Genomic DNA, 23,658 nt, shown 5'->3' with positions numbered 1-23,658 from the left:
GTCAGATAATTGCATAACGTTTTATCAATTTAAAAGTTCATCCTCTGTGGCTTCCTAAACTCCCAAAGTCTCAAACAAAACTATGACTCTGAGCATGACTTTCGGTGTCCTCTGTGTTATTCACAGACAACACTACATGTTTGTATACAGTCTATATACTACACAGAGATAGTGTAGCACTGTGGTGGCCTATGCTTATTGAAGGCATCACATGAGAGCAGCCTTCACTGACCTCTGTCCTCTTTTTTCTCTCACTTCTAAAAAGACAAAGCTGATTCGGTACTAGTTGTACGTTTTTTAGTAAAGTAAAACAGTAGTTTTGGATCTAAATTTAAATTTACCTGGGGGGGGGGTGGGGTGGGGGGTGGATGTAATACTGTTTTTAATGTTACCACTAGAGGGCAGGCAAGACCTCAGGTGGTCCACGACTTTCTGTTGGCGCTGGCAGGTGGTGGTGTTATCTTCGACACGTTTGCTGATAGTTAAATATTTCAATGTGTAAGCGATTATTTGAATTCAGAAAAATGAATTAGAATAAAAAATATTTAAAAAAATCACCAGTGTAACATTACATTTATAATTGTCAAACACGCCACAAATCGCACAGATATGTGACATTTAAACTCCCTGAATATCACTGACCCGCTGATGAGCCAGTCAGTCGACTCATCTGGTGCAGGAAACTAGGATCAAACTCACAGAACTTAATTTAAAAATTCAACTGGAGATAACAAAGTTTTCAAAGATAACCAATAGGTTAGATTTTGGAATTGGGGAAAAAATTAAAATGGAGCGCGAGGAATTTTGAATATTTCAATGTGTGGGATTGTCTCAGACACTGTGGAATGTTTTTAAGCCTTAAAGCGACTTAATTATCCTTGAGAAGCATATGAAGGGGGGAAGTGGATCACAGGTAATTTGAATAATTCTTTAAAAAAAGTTTACACCTGACCACCAAAGACTCTAACCCAAAGAAACATAATACATAATATGTACAAATATGAATAAAAAGATATGCAGCAGGACTTAAGACCTGCAAACCAATGTGGAAATTAAAGAAAACAACAACAACAACAACAACAGCAACACACAATTACATTTATGTTGGCTCATCTGCTTTTGCCTATGTGTTCTGTTGAGACTGTCCGAGTCGCAGCGGGATACTGAGATTACACAAAATCAGAAATATATATATATATATATCAAGCTGCGATATCTCAGTTGGTGGTGAAAGCTTTGGCCACTCAACCACCTGACTTTATTAGGCACTGCGGAGACACAAACATTCAGATCACACTGCTGTGACACAGAAGGTCACGTGTGCGTATCGACATGTCGTGTCAACGAAACCGCACACATACTGCACAGTTGTTCTTTGCTGACTAAAAATGTAAGTTACTGCTGATAGAAAGGAGCAAAACTACAGAAAGATGGGGAGAAGAGTTTATGCGCATGTTTGTGTTTGTGTGTGTGTGGGGGGGGGGGGGGGCTGTGTGTGTGTGTGAGAGAGAGAGAGAGAGTCAGAGAGAGAGAGCTCTCCTGGGTACGTCTCTGTGGCTCTGCATGGCAGAGATAAGACCACCGCCTACCCAGAAGCCTGTTTCTTGGGAATTAGAAAGCTTTGCCCCAAAGTCCATTGGTGACACACAACACCATCCGTCCCCCGGCTACAACACGCTCACTCACACCACCTCCCAACTGTCCAACAACACACTCCAGTGTCAGATCGAAGTGCGTCTGTCGAGATACTGTCAACGGAACAGGCATGTTCTGTGTGTGAGTGTGTGTGTGTGTGTGTGTGTGTGTGTCTGTTTAGATGCATGTGCATATGCAGGCTTATGTGAGTTACATGGCACGACCACGGATGTGCCGCAATGTCCTGTAGGTCTGTGTGTATGTCTGCGCTGCTGCATGACAGTGAGCGGCAGGGCCTGTAATTCCTGGCTTCTTTCTTTCATCTTGATAGGCCCTTATCAGAGCAGAGCAGCCCCGCTCGCAGCAGCGGCGTTGGCCACATCCCTGCCCAGCTGTCCACGCTGCCACAGAGAACTCACATCACTCTTTCACTCATCACACTAGTCTCATTCACACACTCTGCTGCAACTCCCCGTTTCACGCCAGCATCATACTCACTCTCTCTCTCTCTCTCTCTCTCCCAGTTTTCATATTACTGTCTCCGAGACAAAACTGTGCACGGAGACAGATGCACACAGCCGAGGGGGAAAATGGGATAAATCTTTTCATATGTTTCCTCCCATCCTGCTCAGGGTCGTGGCAAGCTGGAGCCTACCCAGCATGCAATGGGCAGGAGGCAGGCTGCAGTACATTCTTCACAGGTGTCATTTTCCAATTGCTTCCTCTTGTCGGCTCCTAACCGGCTGTCTGTCTGATTGAGGGGAAAATGCCCAAATTCTGGATGTGGCAAAATGTGCGTTGATATAATCAGCGATCATTACACCAGGTAACCAGTTTCTAATCCTCAACATTCTCAGCAGACATTCAGGAGACATGGCTCTGATGGCGGGGAAGTTTCAGCTTGGCTCTGTATTTGACTCCCATCTCATCAAATATTCCATGGAATTGTGTCTAACCTGTGACCTTGCTGACCTTTACTATTTACAGTGTTAGGCAGTTTTTGTTTCTGTTGGTGAAGGATGGAAATTCTTTGCCTAGCAACACTCCCAAGGCACAGTTACAACGTCGCGCTCCTGTTACCTATTTATTGATTTGCATCTGGCCTAACTGATGCAGTTTATCATTCCATCACTTCCTTTTGAGGATATAATTTCAATTTAACTGCTGCCTAAAATTACCCAGAGCTGCGAAATGTAAAATGTAAAAAAAAAAAGGGTCCTTGTTTCTTCCCAACAGTTTCCCCCTGATTTCCCTGAAAACTGTAAACGAACAAAGACAGAGGAAAGTTGGGGACCTGCTTTGCCTAGCAAATGACTGGGACAGGGTTGGACTTGTGCACAGCCAGGCCATGTCCTGACCATATCTCTCACCCATGATTGCAGCTCTTTCCCCCGATTTGCATTACTGCGTTCCACTATAAGCTTTGCTGGACCACAAAGAAACTGCGTCTTTGCATTTCATATTTGCTTTGCTCAAATGCCTGTCAAACTCTTTTCCATGCGGGACTCAGTCTTATCAGGGCCTGTATGCACATTTCATCAACAGACAAAGAGCGGCCATCGTTCCTGTGTGCCGCCTGTCCTGCCTGGGACTGCTGTATGACACCCTTTATATTGCCTTCATGTGTCTGAGTAAACATTAGACAAATATAGATATGTCACATTCAATAAACATGGTCTGATCATTTCTGTCCACCACCTAACTGCTTGATAATAGCCTTGGTTTGGTGCTGATAGGCGTTTTACAACGTCACATTATAATATACAGTAACATATCAGAGATACAAACATGTTATCAATACTACACTGCAGCATACACACTGCCAGAACGGGAAGAGCTGAGGAGCCAAGATTTAAAGCTCACACCGCCACCTCAGGCACATGCTCCAGACGCCAAAAAAACCTTTGATAAGAATGTATTTGTCGTATTTGCAAATGAAATTAGGGGCTGTAAATATATTATGTCCCCAATACAAGTGCTTTCGCTCTGGACAAAAGAGGTGTGTCTTTCGAAAAAAAAAAAGAAAGAAGTTGTCCCCAACTCCACCCACGAACTGTCTCTTTGCCCTAAACTTTGCTGGAGGTTGGAGGAGCTGTTCTCGTAGTCATCAGCCGACGCCGAGGTAGACTGTCACACTGCGGCACCTTCCACCTGGCTTGCGTTCGTTCGACCCAGAGCCGCGCTGCCCACCTCACTCGTCTGTGACACCCACAAAGGTAGGTGACCCCCCCACCCACCCCCGGCTGTTTGTCTCCTGTCGGTCTTGGCGTTCTCCAGTGAACACCGGTGTCAAACCCAATTCATCTGGCAAGAAATATCGGAGGGAAGCACATTTTTACATTTGAAGTAAACCTCACCCGGTAAAATATCACCTCAGGCCATTTATTGCTTGGTTGACTGACTTGTAGAGGTGAGGAGTGAGGACTGTGCTTTGGGGAGACATTCATTCTGTTTCCTTTCTCAATGAAATGGAGACTGTCCCTTAAACTTAAAAAAAACCCAAACATTTTGATTTTGATAATTTCTAGTTTTTTGTCTCCGACAAATTATTATTATCATATAATTGTGCTTTTTAATGTCTTAAAATCAAACTAAATATATCATCCTGTTTATGTCATGTGTACATATTGATAGAAATAAATACATCATATGCACTTAGGACAACAATTGAGGTAATGAGGTTTTATCAACATCCTTATTTCTGAGGATTGGTTCGAACTGATCCCGCCTGAATTTCCCATCTAACAGATTTCTATTAATCAGATGAGATTAGGTTCATGTTGTGTCGGTGGAGCTGGATATAATTAGCTGAACAATAATGCTGTCTATCAGATTTTCTCACGTTATCAGACTCTATGAGCCTCTTCTGTTTCCTCTAAAGATATGGAGCAAGAGCGGCCTCCGCTGCTTCTGCTGTTCCCATTCAACCTTTCTTCCATTCTTAGCTATAAGTCTCTTTGCACCTGTTGGTCACTTCTTGAATGATGTATTTTGCACATCAAATGTGCCTTTCATGCTTTTTTAAATTAAAACACCCCCTCCCCACACACACATACACACATCACACATTTATGGGACTGGTGTGGAAATGTCACATAATCTTCTAAAATGTGTCTGCAAACCCAGCGCCAGGCGTGTTTTTTTATTTATTTTTTTATTTCTTGTTGGAGTGTGGGGCTGTTTGTCCACCCTGCAGAGCCTCCCTGAGGGCGTATATCTTTTGCATTCTGACACACACCTATTGTAGAAAGGCCACTCAGTAACCGTTTGGTCACTGGCTGCATCGCTACATTTATAGACCCGTTTATTTTTAGCTTTTACTTTCAGCCACAGTCAAATGAGGATCCTAGAAAAGGAAGTTTGAAGAAACCTGCTGTCGAGAGATCTCCTCCTTGATAGGTTCAAGTTACACTGGTTGCTGTGAGGTTGAAGAGCGTGGTGATAACGTGTCTGCTCCAATCACAGTTGCTGTAAATCACACAGTTGTTACTATTGGTCAAACTGCTCCTTTCAAACATGGCCAAAATTCATTAATCTGAATTTTCCTCTGAGTTTCAATGGTCCTGAGAAGATGCATTTGACAGAAAAAGCGCTGTTCGTGTCTCACATCTTTATCATGTTCGACCCCTGTCAGCATGGAGGATTCCTCAGAGCAGTCCCACTGGGTGTCCCCAGCTCTGCTCAGTTCAGACGCTCTCGCTGGTTTCTCCTCTGAGCCCGGCCTGCTGCCACCAGTGGAAGAGGGCGAGGCCTTCTTCTCCAGCCAGGACGCGGACTACAGCGGCCTTTCCTCGTTCTTCTCCAACCCAAGCCACAGCCGAGCATCGTCCGCCTACAGACACAGCTCGGGTAAGAGCTCCCACCCGCTGTCACCCACCAGATTTGCCCCCGCATCCACTCTATAAATCATGATCTGACTTGATCCGTTCTGTCCCTCTTTTCAAAAGTTCGGCCGATGTTCACCTCACCGAGCCTCCTCAGTAACCTCCAGCTCCTGGACGGGCCTGCCACCCACTCCCTGAGCTCACCCTACAACCCTCCGGCCTCCACATGGAGCAGCAGTCCTCTCACCAAGGCCCCGCTGCACTCACACGCCCCGACTTCCCTCTACACTCCGGGACTCACCTCCTCCTTCACCGCCTCCCGAGATGGATACTCTTCTCCGGGCAGAGAGAATAGGGAGAGCCCCCGGCTTCAGGAGGCCCTGAAGGTCGAGCGCCTGAGCCCACTGGGTGGGTCGGGTGTCAGCAGCAGCTTTCTGAATCTGACTCCTGCCGCCGGGAGCATGTACACAGCGTCACCTCACTCCCACCCGCACATGCTGAACCCCTACAGCTCTTACATGACCGGTCCACAGGAGTACAGCTCTGCTGCACTGTACTCCAGCCCCGGGGCCTGGATCAGCCCCTCGTACTCTCCTAAACTCCGCAACAAGATGCGGATATCCACTCCAGGTGAGGATACACTGAGACACCAGTGGACAAGACAAATGTCACCATTTGAAGTCTATTTAGTGGCTGTTCTGGACCTTTCAGTCACATCACGACTTTCCTCAGCAGATGGAGTTGCCCAGTAGTCGTGGAAATGTAAATCAAAAAAAGAAAGGTTCAGTCTCATCCTTGACGTCAACAGGGAGGAGAAGTGCTCATAAATTTGAATGTCTACATTTCCATGACAACTGGGCACCTGGGTAATAAAACAAAATATTTTGTTCAATGAGGAAATATCAACTATTCCTATATTTTCTGTATCATGAATAAAAGACAGTGAAAGAGATTTGCACACATTTTTGGGGGGATACAATTTTACATACTATGAATAGGGCCTAATTTCACCTAAAGCGTGAAGTAGTAACTCTGCATTTTTGATTTCGAACAGAGGCCAGAGAGTGTGTGAACTGTGGGGCCACAGCTACCCCACTGTGGCGTCGCGACGGTACAGGGCACTACCTGTGCAACGCCTGTGGATTGTACCATAAAATGAACGGGCAAAACAGACCCCTGATCAGGCCCAAGAAACGACTGGTAGGGCTCCCCAGGAAACACTTCAGTTGATCATTTGTCATCGTCCGAGTCATCTCAAAAAACAAACAATTTCCCTTTTCTGTGTTTCAGATTGTCAGCAAGCGGGCAGGTACAATGTGTGCCAACTGTCACACAAGCACAACGACCCTGTGGAGACGCAACGCCAATGGAGAGCCCGTGTGTAACGCGTGTGGACTCTACTTTAAACTGCACAATGTGAGCCGCCCATTCAGAGATCAAATACACACGAACCTCTCAACAAACTGCTGCCGAGCACGTCGCCCTCAATCTATTTGTACATTTAAAAACAAAGAATCTCAAAGTCTCATTTCTTCTCTCAGGTCAATCGGCCTCTCACCATGAAGAAGGACGGCATTCAAACGCGCAACAGAAAGGTCTCCAACAAGAACAAGAAGAGCAAGAAGATGGCCATGTTGGAGCAGTACTCTGAGGTGACTCAGCCGTCCTCTCTGGACGACAACGGGGGGCCATTTTCCCTCGGCCCCGGAACCCTCCTGACCTACAGCCACGCGCCGCACCTCTTCCCAGCGCCCTCCCCTCTGCACCCCTCGGCCTCCTTGCCCTACACACACCACCTCAACACTGGCATGGTGCCCACGCTCGTGTGAAATGACAAAAGCGGCACCTTTTTGGATATTCGGGAATCGCTCGCTCGCTTGCTTGCCACTTATTAGTGTGAATTTTGTACATACACGTTTCTATGCTGCATTATGCTACGTGAATGGAATTTTGACAGAAAACAACATTTTGTGGATATTATCATGATCATTACATCACTCTGCAGGGGTTGCTGCACATGTAAACACACCGATGAGGAAATTCTTTCATCTGTAAATACAATCACAAATCTGATATGACATTGTCTCTTTTATTGTTCATGACGTGTAATTACACTTTGGTTTTGGGATTAGTGGGTCTGTCTTGTATTTGCATGATCGATATTATCATATTGAACTCTGCAGAGGAAACAATAAACGTGTGACTTATCCTGCTCGAGTTATGAGGGCATTTGTCTTTACAATCATTTGAATTCTCAGTTCATCCAGCCTGACCGCAGTTAAACTCTCCGCCGTGTGGCGTTACTGTCCTCTCCTGCTCAGGTACAATGGCCTCTTTGTACAGGACGAGTTCCACTTTGACAGTGTAATTGAACACAGTGGGTATGCAAATCCGCCGCTCCACAGAAGCGACAACATTCAACTTAAAGTGCAACACTTACACCTGGTTTTATATTTAGACCAGTGCTGCCAGCCGATGAGTGAGAGGGTTTCAAGTTCAAATCTACACACAAGGTCATCTTTATGTTACTAATTACTCACCAGGGTTTGTATGCTCAAGAGGGGGGGGGGGGTCTTGTTTCATGATGACAACTTACATGTTTGATGACATCATAGCTTTTTACAAGTTGTTTTATTTCTTTCCAAAGAAAGAAACCAGAAGGACGAAGAGTTATCAGCGACTCGTTTTGACCTTTGAGACCTTTGACCTCCAACTCATCATCCTCCAAGTGCTATTAACTTAGCATTTTGTTCGAAACACCATGCAGTAAACACAGCACAGTGTGTATGTACAGTGTGTGTGCAGTGTATTTTTTTTTAATGCTGAGCAACAGTAGGGCATGGGTAGCTCACTCAGGACTGGGGAGTGACTGATAAGTTATCACTGAGGCCACAGACACTGGACCATCCACCTGCTGCTGGCAGCGCCGCTCTCACACTCCCTGTCAGTTGGTCAGAGAGGGGCGCCGCCAGCCCTCAAGGTATTTTTTCGACCTGACACTCAGAAGAGTTGTGACAGACAAATACATATATAATCTGTGTCATCCGGCGGCCAACAAAACACTTCTTGTAGGCAGCTCCATATGTTTGCACCAAAGAGTCAACTCATAGTTTGAAAAATCAGTATATCACGTCTGGGTTGAATGAATCCACCTGGGTTTCATAATCTGTGGCCACACACAGAGCACTTCAGTCTGTATATCAACACCAAACATTGTGTCACGTGTTTTCATATTTGGTTTGTTCACACTTCAGTGCAAATGTGGAAAAATAAGACATGCATTTGGTTTCAGCTTCATGAGACCTCCTGACACCGTATCACACGCACACACACACACACACACACAGAAACACACACAGTGAAGTGTACTGGTGATAAACTAATTCTAGTTTCCTTTAAGTTTCTCGTCTTTGATTTCTTTAGCAGTCAACCATTGTAATGCTTAACACCCCATGATTCCTGCAGGACCTTGATGTTGATATGTGATGTATGACCTGTGAAGTAACATAATTAGACAAGGTTTTTTTAAATATCAGAATCCATTTAGCACAACCACCAAACATTTACCCTAAATCACCCTGAGACCTCATCATTTCCCTCTGTCCAAGACATCCTGAGACAAGCAACCTGAGTGTTAAACATGGGACGTGAAATGTGAAATATTCAATATTGTATTGAAAGTAAGTCCATAATTTATACTCTTCCTTAACTGTTTCTATCTGGTGTTTATCTGCTGCAGCTGCCAGCTCTGCTCTGGGGAAATGGCAACAAATGACAAGGATAGATTAGCAACCACAGGCCTCTGCTCCTGTTCTCTCGTACGGCCGTCCGTTAGTGGCCCTTTCTCTCAAATAGAGCGCTTGTTCCTTTCCCCATTCTGCCTGTTCTGTCCTTAGTTGTAGCAGATTAAAAAAAAAAACCAACAGCAGGGGAGCAAGTGATCTGATAAGGTGTTGTTTATTAATCTGTTTGACGAGGAGACACTTCTAGATAGACTATAATCCCAACCCCTTCAACATTCTTGTTTTAACTGTGCCTCATTTTATCCTCGCTGACAGACGTAACATATGCATTTTTCTAATTAATGTCAACACTACAAAGTAACATCTACAGTTGATTAATACACTAGAGAACTAAATGCAACTAATTTAGCTCCATCTTCAGTAACATCATTTTGAAATGACTGGATCACGAGCACCGCCAAGTGGTGAAACCGCAACACTGCAGCTCCAGTTTTTCCCCCCAACTGACGCTGAGCTCAGGATGTAAAACCCTGAGCACTGCAGTTTAGAGATAACGCGCAGTCCAGTGCATGTCTGTGGTTTTCAATGTCATCGACGCTGTTGATGAACTGAACGTGAACCGAGAGGAGAACATTTCAACTCGACTCTTCAGACTATGACATCAAGAAGACCGAGTCAAGAATATGAAACATTATGATTATAGCCTAGAACATACCTGTTATACAGACCTTCTGCTTGAACACATTATCAATTAATTCCGTCATGTGTGGTTTTTTAACTATTTAGATATACTTATCAATTTTGAATGGATTTGTTTTTGTATGCAGCAGCCTATTTGTATACATCTTCTTAAGATGCAGAGACTATTTACATCTTTTGGGGACTCAACAAGGATCTAGCCGACATTAACATGCCGTCTGTGTGCATATATATATATATATATATATATATATATATATATATATATATATATATATATGAATTTAATTTAATAAATTCAAATCTTAAGTTATCTATAGACCATCCTAGCAAACTTCACCAGAAGGATTGACATAATTTAATGTGAATCTGTTTCCCCTGTACTAATATTTTTTTTAAAGATCTCGAAATCTAAATGTCCTGCCTGATAATTAAGCCAAATTGTCTTTTCTTTTTACTTGATTCTAAGATTTAATTTGCTGAATAAATTGAACAATTGGACGACGGTTCCTCAGGTTTGGATAGTTGCTGCTGTGGCTCATGGGGTAGAGCGGGTCGTCCACTAACTCAAGGGTCAGTGGGTTGATGCCCAGCTCCTCTAGTCCTTACGCCTCGGTGTCCTTGAACCCTTAATTGCCATCAGTGTGTGAATGATGTGTGATAGAAGTGTGTGAATGTGACTGAGTGGTTGATAACACTAGAAAGCACTATATACAAATACAGTCCATTTACCAAAGTACTTTACTGTATACAATATTTAGTTTTTATAATAAATAATAATTTTAGCAGGACCAATTGACAGTGTTGTATATAATGTACCATTACAGTTTGGTGGATATATTGCTATAATATATTGTTGTGTTTTCCGAATGCTCTTCATAGGCAGTTGATAAAAAAAACAAAGTAAAAACCACAAGAAAAACATAAATATATTTATTTTTTTCCGAAGCATGCCTGAAACTCCAGTACAGCCAACAAAAGGAGCTGAGCATTACACAGTGAAAAGTAACTGAAATATAACTTACACGTTCTGTCAGTTTCAAAAAAGTAAAATAATCCGTTTCATCAAACCACATCCTTGTTTTTCCACCGTTCCTTAGCTTATCGGGTTCATTTAAATCACTTCCAGTCTGGCGAGTTATCAGCCTGTAACAGGTGAAAAATTTCTGCTCTGTGTTAAAAAAAGAAATTAAAGACACAGGACAAAGCGGGTGAGAAGCGTGACAGCTCACCAAGCTACATGTTATGGACACTCCACATTCTGTCAGTGCACTAGCAGACTGGGCCTTTTTGTAAACATTAAGTATTTAGTTGTATTTCCGTTGGCGTAGCATTACACAGGGCGTGCCGTGGTGAACAGGACGCAGCAGCGTCACTGTTTCTTAGCGATGAACATAGCAATCAGCACTCCTGTCAGCATCCCCACTCCAACTAGCAGCCATCGCCTCACGCTCTCCCGATATCTCCTTGCTTCTGCGCCGGCGCCTTGCCCAAAAATCTCCGCAAAGCAGCCCTGGAATAGAGAGGAAAAAGGGGGGGGGGGGGGGGGGGGGGGGGGATTTTGTTATTAGGAAATATTTACATTTCCAAGGGGCAGTAAATTGATTTCTCGCTTGTTTCTCTCTGTTGTTGTTGTGATTTTACTGCTCTGGCTCTGTGAACTCAGGTATGGGCGAGCGTCTATTGCTTTAGAATCACTTACTGCCCCTTTAAAAGGAATACTCTAATGTTGCGGCCAAAAATGTTTGTATGTGTACATGTTTTTTTCAAAAGAATCTCCAAGAAAATTGTAGAAATTAAATACGCAGATGTCTTTTTTGGGTTCGCAGTGGAACCAAATTAGGAAGCTAACATACAAAAACGAATCCTTCTTTCTAATTTTATCCTACAAAGTACTGGATTATATTAAAACCTCAATAGCTTTTTAAAAAGTTGTAAGAAATAATTGAATTTGAAACAATTTCCCCGGCTGTGGGACGAATACAGGATTATCCTTTCTTAGTGTGGACTGTAAAACAACTACTGTGGACTATGCCATCTGCTGACTGTGGCACTTTGTATACATTTGATTTTATTGATACTGTTTTTAGCTGTGTGATATATTGTGTGCAATGTGTTGTCAACCAACCAGGAGTAGCACTCTACATTTCAATGTATTTTGAACAATACCGTGACAACAAAGGCTTTCTACTCTATCCATTAAAATTGTGTGGGACGCATGGATCCAACTTTTTTCTCCCCAAATAATCAAAACACCTCGACCCAGGGCATCGGATGGCAGTGCTCTTTCCTTCCCCACATTTAAAATGTGGTCACCTCACTGTGTGGATCCTATCCTATCCTATTAATGTAAAGAAACTTGAAGCTAGTGATTGCTGTGAAACAAGTAACTTGAGTTGACAGCCCACCCTAACTAAACCAATAGCGGGAAGGTTTAAGAATTATAATTTTTACAATAATTGTATTGTATGAGTCATATAATGGCCAACACCCAACCTGCTCCCAGTTTTTGTACTGGTTCGACACGGTCACAGGACCATAGATAAGGCTGTGGTTGGCTTCATCCTCTGGAGACTCACCCAGCCTCCTTGGCTCTGGATCCAGGGGCTGATGTGCTCATCCAGGTACATGGTCATCCAGTCAGCGATACGGGCGACCAGCTCGCCCCTATTCTTCTCGACGCATTCCACACACAGCACGCCGCCAAAAGCGAACAGGCCCACTATACGTCCCCAGTTGACTCCGTCCTTGAACACCTCGTCCATCACACTCTTAAAGCTTTGGTAGGCCGTGTCAGGGGTGATGTCGAGCTGCAGGGAGAGGTCACTGAACGCTTGGTTGAAGAGCTGTTCAAACTCATGAGCGGAGTCCCTGAGCGCCTCCTTCACAGCCCCCACGCCACCGTCCGGGGGCAACGGGTCAGTCCCCAGCTGACCGCACCTGTTGCCGCCGTCGACCAACAAGCCATTGCTGGCAGCTGAGTTGGCCTTGTCTCCCTCAGTCCTTCCACCAGCATCCTCCGGCCTCAGTAGAGAGGTCGGGTAGTTCCTCTGGGACAGCTTATAGCCGATGAAGAACTCGACCAGCTCTCTGTTACTGTCCGACATTATTCCCACACTGTGAAACCCCCCAACACACCGCCAAGCCTAGTCAGACCCCCGCGGTTTCTCCTGCCATTCCTCGCAGTCTGTCGGCTGTCACATCAGCGCGTCTTCGCCCGATCTTGCGGCTCACAATTGCAGTCTGGGAGCACACGGGGACGAGAGAGGGTTTCATTAGTTCATGTCAGCAAACACTGATGCAACCTCTGCTGAAATAAATTGATCAATTGTTCCCATTCACTTTTGTATAGTGTGGAAATCCATCAGGAGACTTGCTGGAGTTGTGCAATCAGATCTGCACACATCCAGCCAGTCACGTCATCAAAGCTGATATTATAGATCAATTGCAAAGTGATTCGGAAAATCTCTGCTGCAGTAGCTCACAGTGATAATTATTGAACACAGAAAAGCAGACGTTAAGTCCCCCGTGTGATTCAGCAAACTTGACGGATGATGTACAGGGATGAATGGAAACTACTGGATAACTCGGGCGGTATGAAAATCCAATCACGGGATCACAAATCACTTAATGAAAAGAAAACGCGAGCTCACAAACAACAGCTCGCTGGCTAACTTGCAAGATGAGCAACGTGGAATCGAGTAGCATGACATCGTTCCGACTCGAGGCGGATATGTGTGCGTGTGTTCAGATGCCAGCCTGTCACCGCTGACAGCTGCAAGTCACGTAGGTAGTGCCAGGTTTAGCATCAGGTGCTAACTAGCTGTTCATGAACGGTCCACAGGAAACGCATCAAAGACAACCGCTGACAGCATCCAGTGGGCTGGTCAGGGGCCGTGGTCGCCAGCAGGTATACTCACGTCTGCTGGAAGCTCCTTGTGCCCCTCGGCGTGCAGCTACGGAGTTGGTAAACGCTGTGCGTGTGCACGCAGACACAACATGGACATTGTTGCAGCTGCAGACTCCGCGGCCCTCGCAGTGATGCACGCTGGCGGTTGGCCAATTCTGCCACTGTACCGCGCAGAAGTCCCGCCTCCTGCCGCGCGCGCACCAATCGGCGTCCGCGTCACGCCGGAAACTCGGGGGCCCGTTAAGTGACATCAGCACCATTGGAGGACACGGACGCGTTGGTCGCGTTTTGACCAATCTGAGTGGACCGAGTGCAAACCTGCTGTCATCCTTTCATCTTCGAAACAAAACAGTGTGGTGGGTTTGTGTATTTGTTGTTATTGTTGTACCACAATATGAAAGTATGGATTAACACAGTGGTGGTCATTTATGTATTAAAAGAAGTGTATGACCTCTTATTGATCCTAACATCCCCTTATACTCCCTACATACTGACTTTTACAAAAGCTTATTTTGCAACCACAAAAATGTATTCACCTCATAAAAACTTGAAATTTACAATCATATTGTTAGTTTCTTGTCCTTGCATTAAAAATTATCGGACGCTATTTATGCCCTATTGAACGTTTGAAGCTCCATTTTTTTACGAGATGTGGCACAAAACGTTTTTGTCACATACTTGAGTGTTGGTGTAGGAGAAAAAAAGTAATATCTTTTTTTATTAAACAAACATTTATTAAAATGTGTACATAAGCAATTAGCATATTCTACACTTTCTACTGAGAAATGACAACATGATACAGTTCATTGTCACAGTTGAGGGAGAGAAAAAAAACTATGGAAGAAGGTCAATTGGTATAATCCTAACTCATGACCAATAACCAGTGAATAACAGATTTTATGAAGAGACTAAGGATAATGGCTAAAATATATACAATGTCACTTACATAAGCCATCCATTTCTGCACTTCAATGTGGTCCTTTTTCCTTCTTTTCAACACGTAATGAGGTTGTATGGAAAGAATAGTTTTAGTGACACATGCCATTTGATATTTAACTATCTGTAGACCTGTTTTTTTTTCCCTCGTCTTAGTTGATACACTCTTTTAAAAATGAACTGCCGCTCCACCAAGGCACACCCTTCACACTAACAGAAGGTCATCCATGCATTTGCTTTCCCATCTTGCAATGAACTATCCTTCTCCCTGGAGGGCTCGTCTGTGTTTACAGATGCTGCTTCTTCGGTCAGGTTTTGTGGCTCCTGGGATTCTATATTCTCCTGTTGGTTTGTGTCAACATTTCCATTCTCGGTAGGTCTATCTTCTGTTTCTGGTTCACTGTCCGAGTCAATGGAAATGGTCTCTGTGCTTGTGCTGATTTTAACAGTACAGTTTAGTGTCTCACACTGCTTGTTTTGGTCTATGCTTGGAGTGCCAGACTTGAGTCCTACAGATCTGCCTGCTGAGGAGGCCACAATCTTGCTCTCCTCAAAGATCAGCTCATGCTTCACTTTCTTGAGGGCGTGCATGTCGAAGCCAAGCAGCACAGCCAACTTATTGGTCTTACAGTGTCTCTCACACATCATTCGCTTGTTTGCAAAGTGACCAGAAATGTCGGATTTCCACAGCCACAGACTTGCAGACAGCTTTTCTTCTTCCTGGGGAGAGAGGTACGGTCGCCTGTTGAAGTAGGCCGTGAGGAAATCTTTCCTGGCCTCATATGTCTTGTGCTCATAGCTTCTCGGATCCAGAGCAAGACCATCAGATTCAGCCGGATGTCCAATGGTGGTCAAAATCTTGGACTCCTTGCTCAGCTTCATTCTCTTAGGACCGGACGTGGCCTGCACTGGTGGCTGCCTCTTGAGGAAGCCCGCCCCGGACGAGTTGAGAGTCAAGGCAGACTTGAAGCCTTGGCTTGCCTGGGTTCTACCAACAGCTCTGCACTGCACGAGATGCAGTGTTATTGTGGAAGCCACCATGTTACTGGTGTACACTCCTAAACAGTGAATGCACTTGTACGTCATCTTTTTCTCAACGGGGTGCATCGTTTGGAGCACTTGATGTCGCTCCCTCAAATGCATGGCCAATGCATCAGAGATAGGACCTTTAAGGATGGTGAAACACAGCGGACACAGCGTCTTCCCAACCTCGCTCTTGTGAGCTGGTAAACTTCTAGTGAGCTGTTCACTTTTGTTCTCAGCCACTCTTGGAGTGCTTGGCTTGACCGGAGGGGGAACACTATTCTTAGAAGGTGCAGACTGATCTTGACCGTTGACAGACTCCTTCATGTTAAAGGTGAGAACAGCAAGCTGAACATTACTGGACTTATCTTGTTTAATTGTGAGATCAAAGGTTAGCGGCGTTGCACCTGGGGGTCCCACAAAGTCATCGGGGTGAGTCTGATTCACGTGCTCCAGGATTTTTTCAACACTGTGGAAAGCCGAGTGGCACTGTGGACACGTGAGCCCGTGAATTAGCATGTGGTTGAGCAGTGTGTCACTGGGCAGGTACCGGTTGCAAAGCAAACACTTGCTAGTGAAGTTGTGGATCTTCATGATGTACTTGGCCAGTGCCCACACTTTCTTTGCCTTGTGTGCACTTTCAAAATGAGCACTATAGAGGTTTTCAGGGAAAAGCTCATTGCAGACTGTGCATATCTTCCACTTCTGTGTCTGCGCTGTGCATACACCAGTAGCATTATTTTCAGCCGCAGTGCTGTTGCCAGGAACTGTGACACGCACCTGTTTGGCTACGACGGGGGGCTGGGTTTTGACAACAGTGGCCGCTGGCTTCAAATAGCCAATGGCTGGTTGTGCTGTTTGCTCCGCTCTAATTGGGTGGCCCCTGCTAATGACCACAGGGGCACTTGGTAAGGCTTGAGACCTGGAGACAATAATATTAGCGTGTCCAATCATGGTGGTTACCTGAGCACCGATGCGCTCGTGGTACTCTATGACATGCTGCACAAGAGCCTCGTAGCTACGAGTGGAAAACTGGCAGCGTTTACAGAGGATGTTGTTACCGTTGACAGAATTTGCGCCATTTTTGACAGAAGAATCAGGCACCATACCAAGATACGGCGACACAATATGCTGAAAATGTTCCCTATAGATGTGCCTCCTCACAACGTTGTAGAGACTGTCCCGGAATGAACATTTTCTGCAAAAGTACATGGGTCTCTCCACACCGTCTCCCTGTCTGACTCTATCAAGATATGGTTTGTCCGTCTTCTGCAGTGCAGTTCTCTGTGCACTCCCATAGTTCTGTCGGGCTGAACTGGGTATGTGGAATATTTTAACATGTGTCTCCAGAGTCCTCTTGCTTGCGGTGAATGTGCAGTATGGACAGTTGAGCAGAATTTTACTGTCAAAGATTTTCCTGTGTACATTGCGGAAGTGATTCTTGTAGCCTGAGTAGTATTTGGAAGAAAACGGGCACTCTGTGCAGCAAAATGGCTTTGATCTGTATTCCTGACAAACATGAGGGGAACAAAACAACGGCATTAAGGTAAGTACGGTGAATTGTGCAGGAGCATGTTAAATCGGTTTGGAGAACAGGAATTAGATTTACCTGTGTTTTTGAATATGATGGATCCCATGCACAGATATCAAGGCAAAGAGATCCCTTTACAAACTGCTCATTGGGGCAAAACTCCTTGAATCCCTGTAGAATGAAATTGACAAGATGAATACACATTTGTTATTCTCAGTCAGTGTAAATATGTCTTGTTTGACAACACACAACACTTTCTAATTATGAGCTACACTGGCTTTTGTCCAATTACTATTTTAAACACAACAAGTTACCATTTTCTTCACAGTTGAGATCAAATCTTTTCTCAACAGACATTTATGATTGTCGCAAACAAACAAGAACACATCACCTCCGCTGCCTCCTTGCAGTACTCCAGTCCAATGTCCTCGAGCGCTTTCTTCACTTGTTTCCTCGCTCTCCTGATTCTCGTGAGGTTGTTCACCGGGAGCTGATACATCTCTCCTGACAAACGCAACATCACTGATTAGTCTGAGGATGCAGCATTCATTTTGACCTCACGTTTAAAATAGAGTTTGACAGAGTTCGACACCACAGCTCAGGGGAACCGAGAAGAGTGACTTTATTATCAGACGACACGCCCTCTCATTACTTTTCCTCATTCAACAAACCACTGTCCGTTATCTCCTTATGGTGACAAATAGCACCGGCTCGTGTTCAGAGCTGCAGTTTCTTCAGGGGCATGAGTCTTCTTCACTGATCCGAGTGCTGCTTTCTGGGCATCGAGACTGAATCGCAGAGCTTCCCCGTGACCTCTCCTGCTCCACCGCGTCCACTGATTTCCGGCACGAGTGCTTTATAGAACATGCTGTGCTTTGTGCTTTGTGCGCTAGCGCTATTATGCTAGCTCAACTTAGCACCGTTGCCCGCTCTCGTCGCCTTGGCCACCTACTTAGCAATCTAAGCTAGCGACGCATAGCCGGCTAGCGTTCTCGGTTTCCTTCCGTTTTCGGAGGAAATCTCTCGATGCGTTCCACTCACCTCGTGATGCGTACGAAGACACACTTCACACGGGTTGGCTCGCTACATAAATGGTCAACCGGGGAGTTGAGGAGATGGTCGGGACGCGCAGGCTGATGGGGGGGATGTTCGCTCTCCTCAACGCCGGTGCTGATGCTCTGCAGCTCCACAGCTAGCTAGCGACGCTGGCTAGTTAGCTGTCACATCTGCTTTGCTTGCAGCTGCTAGCTAGCTAGCTAGCTAGCTAGCTGGGGGTGGGTTGGTGGGGGGGACAACAAAGGACCAGGCAGAGGGTTGCACCGGTCACGAAAACACTAGACCCCACAAGTGAGGGCTGCCCGCACCGCCCGGCACCCGATGTCCTCTGACTACTTCTTCTGCTCGCACCGGTGGTCAGGCCAGCAGCATGCTAGCTAACATTACCTAGTGAGCCAACTCTCAATCCAAAATGGCGACGACAAAAAGACGGAAGTCGTAGCAGGGAGCTGGGCACAGGATGAATGGCCAAAAGTTTGCGTTCATCGCCGTCCCATTATCACAATGCTTTATGTTATCATTATAAAACGCTCACATTCATAAGACACAACCATTTTCAGTTCACTTGCTCCTGCTGCAAGCAACGCAAGCATTTGCTCAGATTTGGGTTGTTTCCTATAAATGAGCACATGAACGCCTGCGGTCAACCGGGAAACTACACAACTCGAAAAAAAAAAAGAGAAAAAGTTTTATGACATTGTTTTTCAGCTCCAGCTGATCTAGTCGTGCCCACAATAAGCATCAGACTTCAAGTCGTTGTCATTCCAGCGGTTCCATCACTTCCAGCACAATGGTGCGCGGTCCGGTCATCACCAGTCTAGTCATGGTCCTGTAGTCCAGGTGGAGAACGCACTGTCCATTCACCTGGTACACAAACTGCCGCACCTACACACGATCGCATCAGGTACATAGGTGACATTTTAGTCTTGTGGTGTGCATCATTTTGAATCTGTTTGACGTGTGACACGCAAATTTGACCTTAACTCCAGCAGCCGCTGCTGGGCTCCCAGGGTCCACGGCTTGCACATAACAGGGAGCCATGCCCCTGACCACGAAGCCCCAGCCCAGCACGTCTCCTATCACCTGGGATCATGGCAAGAGACAAATTATACATTCAGTAGGAACCAAGTGGAATCTGTATTGTTTATACTTGGTGAGATAGGGTACATCTTCATTTGAGCCACTGCTTTGTTTTGAGTTGATGATGTACTTATAATGGCATCACAGATAATAATAATAATAATAATAATAATAATAATAATAATAATAATAATAATAATAATAATACAATTTAATATTAATAATGTTGTTTATATAGCACCTTTCACAAAGTACTTTCACAAAATCATACAAATCACAGACAATCAAAATCAGCATTCCAACAATATTACGGTTTTCAGGGCATATATCTGTTTAAAAATTAAAAATAAAAAACAAGATAGAAAAAGACAATAGAAAAAGACCTAATCACATAAAAGCAAGTCTAAAGAAATGGGTTTTTAAAAGTGACTTAAATTTTGAGATTAAATAGATGACTTATTTAGATCTAAGATAACTGCTTTGATTTCACACTTTTAGACTTTTACGCCGGATATCATGTAAAAATGCAATAAAATTGTGATCACCAGAAATAGCCCAGGTCAACACATTGCAGTAACTCACCGTCAACACTCTCTTGATGAAGGGTGCACCAGGTGCCAATAACTGTTCACATGTGAAACTTCTCCTGAGGACTGTGAAGTCGTAAAAAGATGTAGTTTATATGCTTTCGCGAGCAAGCCTGAATATACTAAATACTTACACTTAAATAAAATTTCCAAACATTTTTCGGATGAATTTTAATCACACACTTGCCTGATTTAGGATTGCATCTCCCCGCTGAGGCTGAGGACAGCTGGACAAGAGGTGGAAATCCAGCAGAGTGAAGCTGAAGGGAATTCAAGCTGCCCCGACGCCCACTCGTAACCTGCTTTAGGTCTGTACTCGACCCCACTGGGATTAAATCAGTGGTGAAATTGTTTACGCAGTAATTAGCATTCACAAAGCATGGCAGGACTATTTGAGTTTAATTTTTTTACCTGACTGAAAAGCACTGTTGCCCTCCTGGGGTGGGTTTTTGCGCACAACAAATGGACTGTCAGAATGGTTGTCTTCTTGGATCGACACTGCCGCACCCTCGTGATTATCCTGCTCACTTTCATTTAATAGTTCAGATAGGCGGCGTCTGCGGCGAAAATTGATGCAGAACTGATAGAGTAGTCCGCTGTCGAAGAAATCGTGCTTATTTGCCACTGGTGGGGGTGATAGAGAGAGAGAGCACAAAGCAACAGCGGAACATCTTTAAGAATTAATGGGAATTTTCCACAAAGATTTGGTGACTATATTTGCTTAAGATTGCAAAAAAGTTGGCCACCCACTGCGAGCAGCCACTGAGGGCCTGCTCATTCCAAGTTTAATGCATCAAAGGGTGAATGCCTGCTCCCCTCACCATGCTGAATGATGCCATGCTCCTGCAGTGCACGGCTCAGCTCCAGGCCCCGACGCCGGCTCTCTGCCTCACCATTCTGAAGGAGCCAGTCGATCAATTGGTAGCCAGGAAAGGCTCGCTGATATGCCACACCGTGCTCCTCTCTGAGCTGCAGGATGGAGTTCTTGTCCCCAATGAGACTGAAGGAAGCAAGACACAAAAAACGCAGATCGGCTTTCCCATAACAGGCAAGTTACTTTGCAAATCAGGAAGGGTCATTTAAACAGACAAAATTACCAAGATACACAAAATTTATGACAAGACATTACTATATTGTTGGGAGGAATTTGAACCCAAGCCTATTAATCATGAGTGTGATGGACATTACACTTCAAGGTCAGCTGATCCTGCGTAAGCAAGAGATTTCCAGCACAAACACAGCGGCTCTTACTGTTCGTACAGGCGTTGTCCTCGCATGAAGATTTTCACCTCGATACTGAAGGGAACTGTGCCATCATCCTTCCGGAAACGGTACAGCAGTTTGGCATCCTTGAATACTGACCTCTTATCACAGACTGAGAAAAGGCAACACAAAGTTTCCAACAAGAGGACTTAGAGATCAGAGACATTTGTGCAAAAGATCTCTGGATCTCTCTTTGCTGCGGCTCGCCTCCGTGCTCCCTGCTTACCGTGATGAACAATGTCATGGTCCAAGAGGTGCTGCATGAGACAGACAGCTGTTGCTCGCTCTGGAGCTTCCTTGTGTCTCACAAGCCAGTCTATAAGCTCCTGTGCCACGAAACAGTTGGGATACGTGCGCAGGTGGTAGCGTCGCTCCTTTATCAGTTTTCCATCGTGTAGTCTCAACCTTGAAATGAAGTTCAAAGTTCAAATTCACCAAAATCTTGACCTAACACCAGCCGCACGTCTGGACTTGATTCTCAAATCTTATATTAAGCATTTTATATATTTTAAATGGTAATATTTTCAGTCCGTCTGCCTCCTCTACGCTCATACCTGAGTTGTTCTCCAGCAATCATGACTTCGGCCCTATGTTGTCTCGCCATGGCTTTTTTCCTATTGCTACTTGCTCGCTCCATGTTTGTTATCTCTGGACCAGAGCGTAAGTGAAATTCACTTTTGGTTATGCGCCTTTGTGTTTACAAAATAGCCCCTGAAACACACAGAGCCCCATTGCCATGTGGGATAGATGTTGTGTATACAGAGAGAAAGACACCAACATACGGGGCCTTTCTGCCAAAATACCACGGCAAGTGGGCATCCTGGCTGAGGACTGTCCCTAAATGTTGAAATTATGTTTTTATGTTTACTTGTATGTTGTTGTGACAGTATTTACTGTGATCTCTTTAACCTGTTCTCCTTGTTGTCCAGCGGTCACATGTCTTATTATTTTTGGAAGCATCAAATGAATGACTGTTGAAATCCTCATGACAGCCCTTTGCTAATTGCCTTCATGGTGCTAATAAGCCGGCCACCGCCACTTAATGGATGCAGTCATGAAGGCTGGGTGTTTTGGCAGCGGTTTTGAAGGGTCTGTTTGTTTTAGTGTACAAGTCTGCACAGAAAGTACTTCAGGAGCACTGTGCAATCATTTTGGATTATTTCAAGAGCAGCGCCCTTGGGTTATCTGAGGGTTATATGGATGTTATTGAGTGTCACAGCTTTTGTAGAAGACGCTCTGTTGTGTGTCAGCCAGATGACTCTGAAGATGGTCACATTAAATAGTGACCAAAGAGTCAATAGTGGAAAATAAAGAGCCATTGTATGAGTGTTTGGCAACAGAAAAACAGAAAGTTGTGTCGGCCACAGCACTTTCTTCTTTCGGTGTTCGTGCTCTGAGTCAGTGTTGTAACCAATGACAGCGCAGGTTGTGTAAGTGTGCCTCGTGAATACAGAGAAAGGCCTGCTGTCCTAAGGTCAACCGCTCAGGAGGCCCCTGCGCTCAGGCTGCATGGAAATCTTGGTTCAACAGAATTGGCAGACCAACAACCCAACCTATAGCTCGTGTTTTCTATGTTGCCAAAGCCTTACATATGACTGTTCCTCTTCCATGGTATAGACCTCCATTATTGTCTAACAACTATTAAAAACACATGGAAGAGCCATACCTTTGTACAGGTTCCATCATCTTTCTTCATTACACACACACACACACACACACACACACACACACACACTCTCTCTCTCTCTCTCACACACACACGCTAGGTTATTTTCAGGCAGTCCCACATACACTGTTCTACTGTTGAAAATACTCCCAAACAAATACAACCTTTATTCGTGATCGTGTGACATTCTCTAAAAAGAAAAAGAAAATAGTACTGCTGTTTTTGAAGATTGAAGTGTATATATCTGTGACAACTTTTCCAAAATATGTTATTTTCGGTAGGAACAAAGGGGCTTTGGGCTGAAGGCTACACACGGGCTGGGGAACTATGTGAAAGTAAGGAAAGTGGGAAACAAATGCATAGTAGGTTTTGATATTTGTTGACAGCAACAAAAATATACAATATTGCCGGCTTTGCCGGATTATCCTATAATTACTTGGTACGTAATAATAATAATAATAATACATTTCATTTATAGAGCACTTTTCATTGCTACAAGCAATCTCAAAGTGCTAAAACTTAGATTTAAACTATACCGTGTGTATCTTATAAGATCTTATTGAGCTGCTGGTTTTCAGAGGATTTTGTTGGTTATATGGCCTAGGTGTAAGAAAATAGGTATGGTTATAGTGCATGATTATAGGTTGGTGTATGGTAATTCAATTTAGGTTTAGGAGGTTTGCCTTTTTTCACATATGTGTTGTG

At 44.6% G+C, this 23,658-nt stretch overlaps 4 protein-coding genes across 6 annotated transcripts; 1 reads left to right on the top strand and 3 right to left on the bottom strand.

The window, feature by feature from the left end:
* The first annotated feature begins 3,681 nt into the window (after positions 1 to 3,681).
* Positions 3,682 to 7,676, top strand: gata1a (GATA binding protein 1a). Its single transcript, XM_035632508.2, has 6 exons — positions 3,682 to 3,851; positions 5,270 to 5,484; positions 5,583 to 6,089; positions 6,514 to 6,659; positions 6,750 to 6,875; positions 7,001 to 7,676. The coding sequence occupies exons 2-6, from the start codon at positions 5,271 to 5,273 to the stop codon at positions 7,286 to 7,288; spliced, it is 1,281 nt and encodes a 426-aa protein (XP_035488401.1). The 5' UTR covers positions 3,682 to 3,851; position 5,270; the 3' UTR covers positions 7,289 to 7,676.
* A 3,142-nt stretch (positions 7,677 to 10,818) lies between these two features.
* Positions 10,819 to 14,006, bottom strand: LOC118309413 (bcl-2-like protein 1). Its single transcript, XM_035631516.2, has 3 exons — positions 13,822 to 14,006; positions 12,481 to 13,144; positions 10,819 to 11,414 (listed from the first exon to the last, which is right to left on the bottom strand). The coding sequence occupies exons 2-3, from the start codon at positions 13,006 to 13,008 to the stop codon at positions 11,274 to 11,276; spliced, it is 669 nt and encodes a 222-aa protein (XP_035487409.1). The 5' UTR covers positions 13,009 to 13,144; positions 13,822 to 14,006; the 3' UTR covers positions 10,819 to 11,273.
* Positions 14,007 to 14,500: 494 nt separating this feature from the next.
* On the bottom strand, positions 14,501 to 18,762 carry adnpa (activity-dependent neuroprotector homeobox a). Of its 3 annotated transcripts, none has more exons than XM_035631513.2 (4): positions 18,343 to 18,762; positions 17,693 to 17,805; positions 17,380 to 17,472; positions 14,501 to 17,279 (listed from the first exon to the last, which is right to left on the bottom strand). In XM_035631513.2, exons 2-4 carry the CDS (start codon positions 17,798 to 17,800, stop codon positions 14,958 to 14,960), a joined length of 2,523 nt encoding a protein of 840 aa, XP_035487406.1. In that variant the 5' UTR covers positions 17,801 to 17,805; positions 18,343 to 18,762; the 3' UTR covers positions 14,501 to 14,957. The 3 variants fall into 3 exon arrangements, with proteins under 3 accessions (XP_035487406.1, XP_035487407.1, XP_035487405.1); XM_035631514.2 differs by lacking the exon at positions 18,343 to 18,762 and adding an exon at positions 17,973 to 18,329; XM_035631512.2 differs by lacking the exon at positions 18,343 to 18,762 and having other exon boundaries at positions 17,693 to 17,964.
* A 307-nt stretch (positions 18,763 to 19,069) lies between these two features.
* si:dkeyp-97e7.9 (DEP domain-containing mTOR-interacting protein) lies at positions 19,070 to 22,538 on the bottom strand. The gene is made up of 9 exons (XM_035631515.2): positions 21,842 to 22,538; positions 21,514 to 21,692; positions 21,276 to 21,399; positions 20,846 to 21,024; positions 20,436 to 20,648; positions 20,212 to 20,349; positions 20,020 to 20,090; positions 19,336 to 19,440; positions 19,070 to 19,242 (listed from the first exon to the last, which is right to left on the bottom strand). Exons 1-9 carry the CDS (start codon positions 21,922 to 21,924, stop codon positions 19,117 to 19,119), a joined length of 1,218 nt encoding a protein of 405 aa, XP_035487408.1. The 5' UTR covers positions 21,925 to 22,538; the 3' UTR covers positions 19,070 to 19,116.
* Positions 22,539 to 23,658: the final 1,120 nt, after the last annotated feature.

Source organism: Scophthalmus maximus, chromosome 6 (assembly GCF_022379125.1).
Source record: "Scophthalmus maximus strain ysfricsl-2021 chromosome 6, ASM2237912v1, whole genome shotgun sequence".
NCBI classification, from domain to species: domain Eukaryota; kingdom Metazoa; phylum Chordata; class Actinopteri; order Pleuronectiformes; family Scophthalmidae; genus Scophthalmus; species Scophthalmus maximus.
This window is presented reverse-complemented; position numbering and strand designations above follow the sequence as displayed.